General features: G+C 42.7%; 1 protein-coding gene across 1 annotated transcript in view; it reads right to left on the minus strand.

Moving 5' to 3' along the window:
- TYRO3 (TYRO3 protein tyrosine kinase) overlaps positions 1-14,356 on the minus strand; it is a 287,406-nt gene that overhangs the window by 28,759 nt on the left and 244,291 nt on the right. Inside the window, exons 15-16 of the mRNA XM_069732534.1 lie at positions 9,383-9,504; positions 8,170-8,279 (exon numbers count right to left, since the gene is read on the minus strand). Coding sequence (XP_069588635.1) covers positions 8,170-8,279; positions 9,383-9,504 — 232 coding nt within the window. The remainder of the gene's footprint in view (positions 1-8,169; positions 8,280-9,382; positions 9,505-14,356) is intronic.

Below are 14,356 nucleotides of genomic sequence, written 5' to 3' on the forward strand. Positions count from 1 at the left end.
TGGGATCACTCCTCCCCTGCCCCCAGGGCTGGATCTAAACCCTCTCCTCTTGCATCTTAGCAGTTAAGAACTCCAAATTTTAAGATGGGTCATAATTAGTGATGAGCGAGCACTAAAATGCTCGGGTCGAGCAAATTGGAATACTTGGGTACTTGATCCAAGCACCGAGCCCAATGCAAGTCTATGGGAAACCCGAGCATTTTTATCGCGATCCCGCCCGAGGGTCCTTTTATGGTCTAAAAAGCCTGAAAATAATGGAAACACTGCTCAAATGACACGGGAACACCATGGCGATCGCGCCTGGAAGCATTTCTGACTCCTAAGTCACAGCTGTAAACAATGTTGTCAGACTTTCACGCCATTTTTACAGGCGCACCAAAAAAACATACAAAAGCAAAACGAAAATGGATTTTGCAGGGAAATATGTTAAGAAATATCTTTTCCAGGGTAATGAATTATATAAAGCAAAATAACTAACCCCAACCAAAAATGTTCCCCCACCACTTGGGCTATGTTCACACGCAGCGTTTTTGATGTGTTTTTTAACTTTATCATTGCTTTCAACCAATACAAATGCATTCACTGGGTAATGTCATTGTAACATGTAACAACCATAGCTGGCCATGTGATGTGTGACACAAGGAGACATCTTATTTCACTCATGAAGGAGGGGCTCAACGTCACAAAGCCTATTTTTAGGGGGGGGGGGAGGAGGAGGGGGCATAAGACGGCATTAATGCTCTTAAAGGGCCATTAAACAGTGGGTCTCCTATACTGTTATTGCCTATGCAGTGATTGGTTGTGCTGCCAAAAATTATGATGCACTCCAATACCCCTTTCTCTAGACGTACAGGAGGGCTTCCTGAAAAAAATGTTGCATTGAATGCAAGGCCTGCCCTGCCCCAAAGTTACATGCACCTCAATAACCCTTTCAGCAGACATACTTTACCGCCTCATGACAAAATTGTTCCCATTAGAGGAAAGTGTGTCTCCCATACTGTTTGCTTATGCACTGAATGCAAAGCCTGTCCTGTCCCAAAGTTACATACACCCCCAATAAGCCTTTCAGCAGATGTACTTTACGGTCTCATGACAAAGTTGTTCCCATTAGAGAGTGTGGGTCCCATACTGTTTGCTTATGCATTGAATGCAAGGCCTGCCTCGCACCAATGTTACATGCACCCCAATAACCCTTTGAAACCACGTACTGAATGGCCACATGAAACTAAAGTTCACATTATTAGTGAATGCAAGTCCTGGCCGTAATTTGCATACACCACAATCCCCGTGGAGGAGGGTCTCATAAAAAAATTGTCACATTAAAAAGGAGCGCTTCACCTATACTTGGAATGCCCATACACTAAGTGTATGGGCTAACAAACATTTCACCCTGGGGGTGTACTTTTTTTTAATTATTATTATTTACGCGCATCATAAACACCCTTGCCAAAAAATAGAGTGACTGTTCCCATTTTAAAGGAGCGGGTCTCCTACATTTTGAATGCCCGAACACTAAGTGTATGGGCTGACAAAGATTTCCCCCTGGGGGGTACAAACTTTTTATTTTTGTTAAGTATTTACTGGCATCATAACACCATTGCCCAAAAATGTAGTGATTGTTGTATCACGGAATCCCTTCACCCTAGTTCTAGTGGTGGTGCCTGAAGAGACATGGAGGATGTCCTCATATGTCTCTATTTCCAATTTAAAGGAGCGCTTCACGTATACTTGTGTATGGGCTAACAAACTTTTTTTTTTCCTATAATTATTTACGGGCATCATGAACACCCTTGCCAAAAAATAAAGTGACTTTTGCATCACGGCATACGTTCACCCTGGTGTTCTAGTGGTTGTGGATGATGAGGATGAGAATAAGGAGGAGGATAACACCAAATAGACAAAATCAAGAAGCGTATACCCATGTGTGATTGTGAAGAGGTGCATGAGAATACACCTCCCCAAAAAGACAATGTATTTGAGGTTATGTTTCGCTGTTTTCATTTGGTGGTGTACAGAAGTCTTGCCCAATCCAGCCCTTGTTCATTTTTATAAGAGTCAGCATTTTCAGTTGACAGGAGGATGCGCTTATCAGTTATAATTCCGCAAGTGACACTAAAACCCCGCTCTAACAGAACGCTAGCAGCTGGGCAGGCCAGGACCTCCAAGGTGTAGAGAGCCAGTTCATGCCACGTTTCCAGCTTGGATACCCAATAATTAAAAGGCACAGAGGAATCACGGAGGACGTTTGTATGATCAGCAAGATACTCCCCCAGCATCTTCCCAAACATTGCACTTCTTGTGACAGAACCCCTTGCCTCTGTGCCGGCGCAATAGGAGGGTCTAAGAAAAATGTCCCAGAACTTTGCCATTGTTTCCCTGCCTGTGCTGGATTGTACTTCTGTCTCTCTCGCCTGTACTCCTTGGTTGTACAACAAACTCCGTCGTCTGCTGTCAAAGTTGTTAGATGGGAATTTTTTAAATGATTCAACCACAAAGGCCCTCCGGTACTGCAACATTTTAGTACACCTGTCTGCCTCTGGAAGAAGAGATTGAAAGTTCTCCTTGTAGGGTGGGTCTAGAAGTGTCACCAACCAGTAATGAGTGTCACTGAAAATGCTAATAATGCGAAGGTCATGGGAAACGCAGAGCAACAAAAAGTCAGCCATGCGTGCCAGACTGCTAACAGGCAAGACTTCTGTGTCCTCACCAACAGGATGACTGACCATGCTGTCCCCCCCCCCACTGTCCTCAGGCCATCCACGCTGAACAGACGGTATGACAGTTGTGCTTGAAGTACCATCTATAGCGCATGAAAGTAGCTCCTGTTCTTCCTCCTCCTCTTCCTCATTGGCTACCAATCCACGTTGGGACGACATGAGGCTGGGCTGAGTGTAATCACCCTGTATGGTTTTTTGCTCCATGTCCTTGTGCTCCGCCTGCAATGCATCCTCTTTCATTGTGAGTAGAGAGGTTTTCAGAATGCAGAGAAGCGGGTTGGTGATGCTAATTATGGCGTCATCGTTGCTCACCATCTTGATGCCGTCCTCAAAGCTGTGGAGGATGGTACACATGTCTGACATCCATGTCCACTCCTGAGGTAGGTCTTATGTGTGGAGTCTGAACTGAATAACGACGGCCTTGTTGATGCTGGTAGTCAACAACTGCCCTCTTCTGCTCACAAATCCAGTCCAACATATGCAGTGTAGAGTTCCAGGGCGTGGGGACATCACACACCAGTCTGTGAGCCGGAAGCTGCAAACGCTGCTGAAGCACAGCAAGGGCAGCTGAAGCTGTAGCTGAATTTCTAAAATGGGCAGACAGGCGGCATACTTTCACTAGCAGATCCGGCAGCCCTGGGTAGCTTTTGGGAAAACATTGAATGACGAGGTTAAGCACATGGCCCATACAAGGTACGTGTGTGAGCTCACCTTGCCTCAGAGCCGCCACCAGGAAGGCCATTGTCAGACACGACCATGCCTGGCTGTAGTTTCAGTGGTGTCAGCCAAAAATCTGACTGCTCTTTCAGAGCTGTCTACAACTCTTCAGCATTGTGCGGTTTATCACCTAAGCAGATTAGCTTCAGCACAGCCTGTGGCCACTTGGCTGAGGCAGTGCTGCAGTGCTTCCAGCTTCTTACTGATGCGCTCATTTCAGAGATGGAGGCTGAAGAGGAGGAGGTAGAGGAGGTGCAGGAGCCGTAGACTGTGGGGACAACCCTGATTGACGTAGGGCCTGCAATCCTCGGCGTCAGGAGGATGTGTTCCATCCCAAGGTCTCACTGGGTGCCAGCTTCCACTATGTTAACCCAGTGTGCCGTCAGTGAGATGTACCGTCCTGGCTCACAAGCACTTGTCCACGTGTCCGTGGTTAGGTGGACTTTCCTAGTAACAGCATTGTTGAGGGCACGGGTAATGTTGTGGGACACGTGCAGGTGTAATGCCGGTACGGCACACCAGGAGAAAGAGTGGCGACTGGGAACAGAGTACCTTGGGACAGCCGCCGCCATAAGGTTGTGGAAAGCTTCCGTCTCAATGAGCCTAAAAGGCAACATTTTGAGCGCAAGTAGATGAGAAATGTGAGAATTTAGTACTGTAGTCTGTGGGGCATTGGCTTCATATTTCCGCTTGTGTTCCAATGACTGGGGTATAGACAACTGAAGGCTGCACTGGGACAAGGATATGGACGGGCTTGATGATGGTGCTAGTTGACTGTGGGCAACAACAGGTGCAGGGCACGAGGCATCTTCACATGCACCATGGACTGGTAATTGGCTTGGACGCAAAACAGTGGCAGAAGCAGTGGTGTCACCAGCAGACAGTGTTCCTGGAGCCTGGGGTTTGGCCCACAAAGTCAGGTCCTTTGCTGCCATATGCCTGATCATGCTGGCAGTGGTCAGGCTGGTAGTTTTGCTACCCCTACTGAAGCAGGCATGGCAGGTGCTGCAAATGGCCTGTTTGAGGTTATCATCAGAGACTTTAAAAAATAACCAGACTCAGGAAGATCTAGCAGTTGGAATGGAAACTGCCGTCATGTTGGTGTTTGGATACTAGCTAGCGTGGCTGGACCACTTGCTGAGCCAGGTGTCCTGTTACAGGTACACGTTTTTCAGGAGGATTGTAAGCTGCCATTAAATGCCCCCACAATCACAACCACGGATAGTACTCGTACGCAAAAATTGCACATATGAATGAGGCCTTTGAGTCAGTAGCAGAGATGCAGAAAAGGGGTTTATACACAGATCTGCGACTGAGAGGTTATAGACAAGGAGGAAAGCACAAGAAGACAAAATATGTGCAAAATGGAATCTGTGCTGAAATACGATAGCAAGTTTTTGCAGTGGAAAAATAACGCTTGAAATGACAGACACCATAACTGAATCAGAACCCTATTATAAGTTGATGAGGGCCAATGAGTGTCATTGGTCATGTGTCAGATCTGGTACTACATCATGGTTCCTGTTTATAACAGAAAGGGATGAGGTTGAGACCAAACACGGCTTTGCTACCTGGTTCCTACTAGCCATTCTACGTAACTCCCCACCCTGAGATGCTAGAACGGATCGAGACCCTGGGAGGTGTTCGGTCCATTCCAGAGATCTCAAAATAGTAATCGGTGCATGGCTAGGACGTACGATAAGTCTATATTCTCCTTATGAAATCCTAGCTGTCTGCACAAAGCAGTTACACCTGATCTGAACAGATCTTAGTTTAACAATACATAAAAATAAACCTGCATGAATTGCCCAGAAGGGTCCTCTAGTAACACCGGCATTGGATGTGTGTGCTCTCGCTGTGTATCTGTCTGTTTTCTTTGAAAGCCAAATTCTGAACGCAATCGGATTGGTAATTTGGTTTTCAAAAAAAACTGACCCATCTGTGTGTGCATATAAAAGATGGAAAAATTAGTCTGTAAACTCCAATGGGAAATTAGATTTTGAGTCATCATTGGCTGCAAACAACACTGCAGAATATGTAGTTATTAAGTAAAGGAGTACAATATTTAGAGACTCCTTTTTAAAATGTATTCTTACTTATGTTGTTTACCAGGGGTGTAAGGGGTTCAAGTTACACCAGCGCCCTGTAGACTGAAGGGGGCCCACAAGGTAATTTAGTGTTGGTCTTTATTAAAGATCTGTGATAGATGAGGGCTCGCTGAGATTTTGCACTGGAGGAACATAACCTTTAGGCTATGTGCACACGTTCAGGATTTCTCACAGAAAATTCCTGAGAATTCCGGACATTTTCTGCAAGAAATCCGCAAGAAAACCGCATGCGCTTTTGCCGCGTTTTTGCAGCGGTTTTGACGCGGTTTTTTCCGGACACTTCCCAATGCATTTTGGAGTGGGAAATCCGCAAAAAAAACAGAAAATTAATGAACATGCTGCGTTTTTTGCCGCGATGCGTTTTTTTCGCGGAAAAGAAATGCATCATGTGCACAAAACATGCGGAATTCATTCTAAATGATGGGATGCTTATTGTATGCGTTTTTTTTGCGGTTTTATAGCATTTTTATCGGGAAAAAACGTGAAAAAACCGCAACGTGTGCACACAGCCTTAAAGTTCCTCCACGGTTTTGTAACGTTATAACATATTCATTCAGCCTCTGGGAATCATGGATCTTTTCACCGATTGCTAGTAATAATCCAAAATGCTGTTAAAGCCTAATAGAGTGTACCATTTACCTAATGAAATAGTGAATTAATTTATCAGTTGCGGGAAGGAATTTGTTCATCACATAGATTTACTCAGTGCCGTTGTTACTCACCTGTCCCAGATCCGTGCTTTGCTTTCCTCATCCAGGTCAGCTAAACTCTGTTGTGCCCCAAGTCAGGCTTTGCAGATGGCCTGGTGTGATCCCATGTTATCATCTGTCTGGGCCTATATAAGACTCACCCAGACACACACCTGCAAATGTGTCTTGCTCTAAACTTTTAGTTTGTCTGTGCATAGTTCCGTTTACAGTCTTCCAGGACGTTTTGTGTCTGCCTGCGACTTCCAGTACCTCTGTTGTCTGCCTGCAGCTTCCAGTACCTCTGTCTGCCTGCAGCTTCCAGTACCTCTGCTCTCTGCCTGCAGCTTCCAGTACCTCTGCTGTCTGCCTGCTACTTCCAGTACCTCTGCTGTCTGCCTGCAGCTTCCAGTACCTCTGCTCTCTGCCTGCAGCTTCCAGTGCCTCTGCTGTCTACCTGCAGCTTCCAGTACCTCTGCTGTCTGCTGCTTCGAGTACCTCCGCTGTCTGCCTGCAGTACCTCTGCTCTCTGCCTGCAGCTTCCAGTACCTCTGCTGTCTGCCTGCTACTTCCAGTACCTCTGCTGTCTGCCTGCAGCTTCCAGTACCTTTGCTCTCTGCCTGCAGCTTCCAGTACCTCTGCTGTCTACTTGCAGCTTCCAGTACCTCTGCTGTCTGCAGCTTCGAGTACCTCCTCTGTCTGCCTGCAGTACCTCTGCTGTCTGCCTGCAGCTTCCAGTACCTCTACTACCCATTTCCCATGTCATTCACCTACCTTCTGTACCAACGCATTTCACATAGTGAACCTAACAGCCGCTTTATGACTCTTCCCTTGTTCTAGTAAGACAGAGGATGGCTCAGGACTGGACAATAGCCCAGGATAATTGACTAGTCTGGTCTGGACACGGCTGTGGGTTCAGGTGCACGGTTTATGCTGGGGCTCTCTGCACAGCACGGCTTTGGGCAGTCACAAATGAGGGTTAATGATTTAGAAGCAGCTAATTTCCTCTCTCTCTCTTGCTCTTCATCGAACACTTGCTGTTCTAGTGATCAGCATGGCATGTATCCCTCTGCCAACTTGTCTCAGACAAGAGATTGGTGTCTTATAAAATGACATTTGTGCTTCATATCCCATCCACGTTATATCTTTCATATGCACATATCTCGACACCATGGAAATTGGACAAAAGTAATCTTACCTCTATGTAACAGAATAAGGATTTATGGTCACAAGGCTCCTAAATTGCTTCTGTATTAGAAACTGACTTATTCAATAAAGCAGCACAGCCTCACACATATGCATCGAACAACATCAATCTAAACGTGTACAGATCAGCTGCCATATGGTGCCTTATGGCACTCCGCATTTCAGGAAATATGGTCCTTACAACTACTCTGCTTCAGGCAAAAAAAAATATTTTTATCCTGTGGCAAATGGTGTTACTGCCAAACCCCATATGCTATCAGCCCTGCAGGGGAATAAATTAGTACATTAGTTCTGAATGCACCACTAGCAGTTATTTTATTTTGCAGAATTACAAGCAATTTGCACTAATTTTAATAACGAGAAGTGATTGGTAAATCTATTATTTTATAATATTGGCATAGAGAAAAAAATACATAATTTTTCCTCGAACTGAGATTTGCGGAATGGGATGAGACTTATCATGACCAATTAACCTGAATTTAAAAATCACATCTACAGGTTTGAAAGTGCAAACATCTGGTTTTCCTGATCTACCGGTATTTCTATCTTTATCTGCTAACCCCATTTCTGTTCTACATCTGCTATTTTAGAACACAGATTATCATGTAATAAAAATTCAATTCATTCACAGTGCATTCATTCCCCAAATAAAAGTTAATCGATGTTTCAACATGCAAACTAAACCTGTAGTTTCCAGCTTCTACCATCCCGATCACCTTGAACGTGGATACTCACATGCAGTTGCGGGTGGCAAGATCCCGGTGTATAAAACTTTTGGAACTCAGATATTCCATCCCACTACAGATGTCAATCATGAAACGGACTAAGGTTTGGATTGGAAGAGTCTGTGAAGAAATATACACCTCAGACTAATATATATATATATATTTATTTTCATTGCCAATTCTCCCAACGCCCTCACCTCTTCTCCATTTACATGATCTACCCACCCACTTACACTTTTAGTATTGCAGACCTGCATCCGTTTAGTACATGGACTGGATATTGCTCTAAAAAAATACCCATTTACTAAAATAATAATATATTTTTTTGCAGTTCTGTGCAGTCGGCAAGCCAAGATTTTTCCACACTCTTCATAAATGGTCAATAATTAGTAAAAGAAGATTTACTTAAAACGGTAACATCACAGTGTCAAGGCTATGTTATGTGATAGAAAATAAAATATATTTATATTAACATTTCTAAGCATGTCTAATTTCCCTAGAAAGTTAACAAATTGCCCAGCTTTTTGTGAGCATCTATTCAAATGTTTCTGTGTTTGCAGTAGAAAAACAAGTGAACAATAACTTTTATAAAAGTTGTACACATGATTGATTATATCAGACGAGTGCTCGAGTACACATGTTCCAAAAAAAATTGGTGACGTGTCTGATTTTGATCCTAATGCTGGATCACAATCAGCAATGCAAGTCTGTGGGTCTGTGGAAAACATGGGACAGTACTTGGAAAATATTCTTGTTCTTGCACAGGGCCCTTTTATTTTTTTTACTGTGTCCACCAATGTATGATGGAGTTATCCTGGGAGGATAAGATCCAAAAGTGTATGTGAATAGATGAATGGTGGTGAGCCGCCAGTCACTCCGGAGAAACTGAGGAATTGTGTGGATGGCGCCTTATCCCATAAACATCCGTATTGGATAAGGCATGATACACACAATTGTTTTTTTTCTGTGCCACTACTAGAAATTGCAGACAGATACTTGATGGGATACAAAAATGTTGATGTCCTGAATGTGCTCAGATGTTATATCATGTTCATTGTAGATGCAAATAATGCAGGTGGTGTTCGTTCCCGAAGTAAAATTCTAGGTGGTAGACATGGAGTATCCAAGTCACCAATATCTTGAGATTCACTATCACAATAAATCCACAATGTATAACCAAGAACAAACTGGACCATAAATATGAAGACTCTTCAAAGACTTACAATAGGTTCTTCCCCAATGCGGGACATCAGTAGGAAGGTGTGCAGATCACCATGCTTCATAAATGGCAAGATCACCATTGGAACTGGAAGTCTTCCCTTGGTACGACTTCTTAAACTCACACCTAAGGTGAAAAAATAGATTTAAAAGGAAAATTGGAGAACACAAGTCTTTTGAGACAAAGCACAATCAACAAAGCAAATCACTGTTTCTCGACCAAGTGGACGCCATAGAGGACTACAGGGCAGAAAGTATCATCAGAAGATGCTGCGGAGACGCTTGAGGAAACACCAGCTGTGTTTTTCCTTGATACAACTTTTTCACTATCCTTCATGTAATTCTTTGTGGCTTTTTTAATTTATTTTTTTAACTTGTATGTATAATATAGTGAGTGGCTTCCAAGGCAGGTCTTTTGAAGCCTGAAGTGGTTAAAAGAGGCATGAAAAGACTAAATATATATGGACAGAAAGTCGTTTTGACATTGCAGTGCATATGTTCAATCATTTTACTGCTTCATTCTGGCTAGGTTTCATATTGTACCTGCTTGAAAAAGACATCATGAGTGCATACCCTTAAATGTATTTTTTTTTTTTAAATGGCCAAGAGATAATAAGTCTACACATTTTTCAGGAGTTTCACCATCATCACAGACAGGATTATAATGGAGGATAACACCTCTATATATAGTAGATAACATAGGATCCACTATTCACAATAGGTGATGTCACAGCTCACCTCCTCCTCCTGTACAATGACTGATAACACCTCTATATACAGTAGATAACACAGGATCCACCATTCACAATAGGTGATATCAAAGCTCACCTACTCTCCCTTCTTTTCTAATGCCCAGATTTCACCTTACACCTAATGAAGGCTGTTCATAACCAAAACGCTTTGTGTTTTTTTTTTTTAAATAAATTGTATCTTTATTGAGTTATGCAAAAGTGAATACAAATTCAAACAGAGGCCTAAATAGTGAGACAAACAAGGCCACGTGAAAATAAACAATATTTTCACACCATTTAAAACAAGATAAAGAAAGGTCAACACAATCCAAGGTAGAGTCACTGGTTGTCCATTGGTTCAACATGTGATTATGAGCGTAGGCATCTCAAACTTACATTACATATTAATGTAGATGAGCGAGGGGGATAAGAAAAAAAATGCAAGATAAGAAGATGGACCAAAACCAAAAATACACACAAGAAGGGAGAGGGGAACGTCAAAGAGAGGGCTTCGTTTTCCCCTATGAGGTCAAGGTAATAAGAGGAAGATCTAAACTCCAGCCAATAGAACCATGTTCTGTAAAATTTATCATGGGAATTATTGTTGGTGGAGGTGAGCTCCTCCATTAACACGATCTTTTTTATTTTGGAAAACCAGATTGTCGGGGTGGTATCACTTTTCCATATCAAAGGAACGCAAGCTTTAGCAGACGTAATCAAATGTCTCATTATCGAGTTTTAATAAGTTTTCAAAGGGATATCACCGTGATGAAGAAGGATGAGAGCCAGGTCAAGGTCTGAAATAAGATCAGTGCATTTATGAATCACTGGTGGTACTTTTCTCCAGTAAGGAGAAAGGAGTTTGCCGGTCCAGGAAATATGTGATAGGTCACCCTCTTCCTCTCCACATCTCCATCACATGGGACTAGCATCTGGAAACAGAGTGTAGGTAAGTTGGGACCAGATACCATTGAGATAGTAGTTTATAGCCAGCCTCCTGAAATCGAGAGCTGATGGATGATTTATGTGTCAGTGTGAAGATACGCCACCACTGATCCCTTGTCAAGGTACAACCCAGATCTCTCTCCCATTGGGTCTGGAATTGTGCTTTAGACTGGTCCAGGCGTTCAATCAGAAGGGAATATGGGAATGACAAATTATGTCTTAAAGGGAGTCTGTCACCCCTTTTTTCGATTTGAGATAAAAATATGGTTCAATTGTGCATGGGCTCTGCATTACAGCAGTACCTTTCATACCCCCCGATTCCCCACCTTTGCTGAGAATATACCTTTGTAATCTCTCCGTTTTCCTATGTAAATTACACTGGTCCGGTCCGATGGGCGGGGCTTATTCGCTGTTTCTCCCCCCCCCCCCCGCTCCTCGGCATTCTCGACGTAATGAGATCTGTGAATAGCACAGATCCCGTACAGTTTCGGGGCGTGCGCATTGAATTGGCCACAGCTCCTGCGCAGTATGCTTTGCCCAATTGTGGTCAAAACATAAAATCACTATTGCGCATGCGTTCGCATTTTTCTTTACATTCTATGCCCCCTTGCATGGCAAGACTTCCGGGGCACAGAACGTAATGTAAAATGGCGCACTCGCAATAATGATTTTTATGCTTTGCCCACTGTTGGGCAAAACATACTGCGCATGCACGAGAGGCCACTTCAATGCGCAAGAAAACAACACTAACGCAGGGAAGAAAAATTAATGCGTAGAGCAAGGCAGGAGGTGGGGAGAAACAGCGAATAAGCCTTGCCCATCGGACCAGTAATTTACATAGGAAAACGGAGAGTTTACAAAGGTATTTTCTCAGCAAAGGTGGGGAATCGGGGGATATGAAAGGCACAGCTGTAATGCAGAGCTCATGCACAATTGAACCATATTTTTATTTAAAATCGAAAAAAAAGGGGTGACAGATTCCCTTTAAGGGGCCCAGTGTTGGAAAATTCCACCTCAAAAATTGTTTTATCATTTTTATAGAAGGCTCTAGATGAGAGAGAATGGAGAAAGTTGACCAATTCTCCAGTATCATAAGGGCGAAGGCGTCACAAGGTCCTGAAGGTGTTCCTTTGAAGTCCACAAGTGTCCTTTTCCAAAATGTGTCACTTTAAAATAGCCATTTTTAAACCAGGAGCGAAAAAGGCCTTCAACTATTCCAGAGGGGAAAAGTGGATTACCCAAGATAGGGTTCATAGCGGATTATAGTGGCTGAATTGATGAACAAGCAGCCGGATTATTGCAGCAAATGAGGGTGGCCCCAAGCAAAGGATGAGTTTTGAGTGTAGACTCTGTAGATACATCTAGCCAGTTGTTAGAGGGATGTTTGTAAAACTTTGTTCAAATCCAAACCCACCTACACCAATTCAGAACTCTAAAAAGGTGTAAATCATGTAAAATGATCTGAAATTACGTAGTGCTATACCCCCTGATGATTTTGATCGATACTATGTGACATTAATGATATGTGGAGAATTACCTGACTATATCAATTAGTTTGGACTGCAGCAAGACTCCTAAAGAAGGATGAAGGAATGCCGATCGGGAACGCCTGAATGACATACAGTGTAAGATACGAAGGATAATATTCATCTTAAAGATTGCACTCCAAATCCGTTGTGTTTTAATAAATTGTATTGCCATTATTGTTTTATTATAATACCATTGTTTGGAGTAAAATCGGTGTGCCACTCCTGTTCATTAATATCACCTTTTTGGAGGAAGCACTACATTCTTGGATTTCCTTTAATGTTCAGATTTCAGCATGCTCAAACATTGATTTAATAGAAACAAACAGGGCATGAGTCCATCTGTTAGTCCTAAATCCATGTGGCCAGAGTTGGACTGCGGTTCCAAGGGCCCACTAGTAACATTGATTCTGGGGACCCAGTCTTCATTAATATGAAAATATTATTGGCCAGAGATGGAAGATGCATAAAAGAGCAGTAGCAAACCACATTGTAATTTCAGCCCACACCTCCACAAAATAACGTAGACTTTGTTAAATAAATATGATACTGCCTGCTGCCTCTGCTGCATATGTTTCATTAAATGTACTGTGCCCAGCACTGTTCATATAGGGAGGCCCACCGATGGATTTACCTGTTCTCCTGTGGGCCAGTCCAGGAGAACAGAAACACATGATATCAACTACATATATAGGACTACAGAAATACACTAACAACAATATTAAAAATAAACTTTAATCAATTAAAAGACTTTTGTCAAATATTAGGTCAGATGATTAAAAACTCTACACAGAGTAAAAAGACTGTCCAAGAAAGAAAAAGAGGGAGCACAGGCTACCTGATCAGGGTATTCAGGGGATCAGAAGCAAATGGAAAACCAACTGCAGAGTTCCAGAACACAGTAAGATCAAATAGCCACCATGTAAGAAAATATTGATCCAAGAAGTCACAATATAAGACAATATATATTGGGTTTATGTTTTCTTATATGGTGATTGCTTAATCCTATTGTGTTAATGGAATTCTGCAGTTGGTTTTCTATTAGGTAGAGTGATGACTTAGCATGCTCAGATTAGTTGTTTTCCGACCATGCTTGTGTGCCAATAGAGTACCTTCGCCGTGCTCGAATACTATGTTTGAGTCCCCGTGGCTGCATGTCTCATGGCTTTTTTCTGCAACACATGCAGGGATTGCCTGTTTGTTAAGCTATCCCTGCATGTGTTGTGCCTGTCGACTAGCTGCGAGACATGCCGCCGCGGGGAATTGAACATAGTATTCAAGCATGGCGAAGATACTCTTGGCACACAAGCATGCTCAGATAACACCTAATCTGAGCACGTTCGCTCATCACTAATTAGGTAGTTTTATTTCTTTGAGGAAATTATTTTTTTTCAATTATGTGTAGAGTTTTTAATCATAGTATACATGTGATAAATCTTTCTATTGATTCAATAAAGCTTTTTTTATTATTAGTGCATTTATGTGTCCTGCATCTATCTAGTTCTTGTTGTGCATAAATTGATGTGTCTTGGGACTTATCATACAGACATAGTTTAGGTTGACAGGAACACATGGGCTACTTGCACAGTGAACAAGTCTGTATGATCATGTTCACACACCACCAAGAAACCTGAAGACACAAAAGAGAATAGTAAAACCAAAAAACACTCAGTTTGAAAAAATGTTGCAGTAATCCGCAAGTGCTAGTAAAAGATGTAAATAACAGGGTATTTGGTTGATACGTTTTTTGCAAAAAATGTATACTAAGCTGCTCTAC

The sequence above is a fragment of the Ranitomeya imitator genome, chromosome 1 (genome assembly GCF_032444005.1).
Source record: "Ranitomeya imitator isolate aRanImi1 chromosome 1, aRanImi1.pri, whole genome shotgun sequence".
In the NCBI taxonomy this organism is placed as follows: Eukaryota; Metazoa; Chordata; class Amphibia; order Anura; family Dendrobatidae; genus Ranitomeya; species Ranitomeya imitator.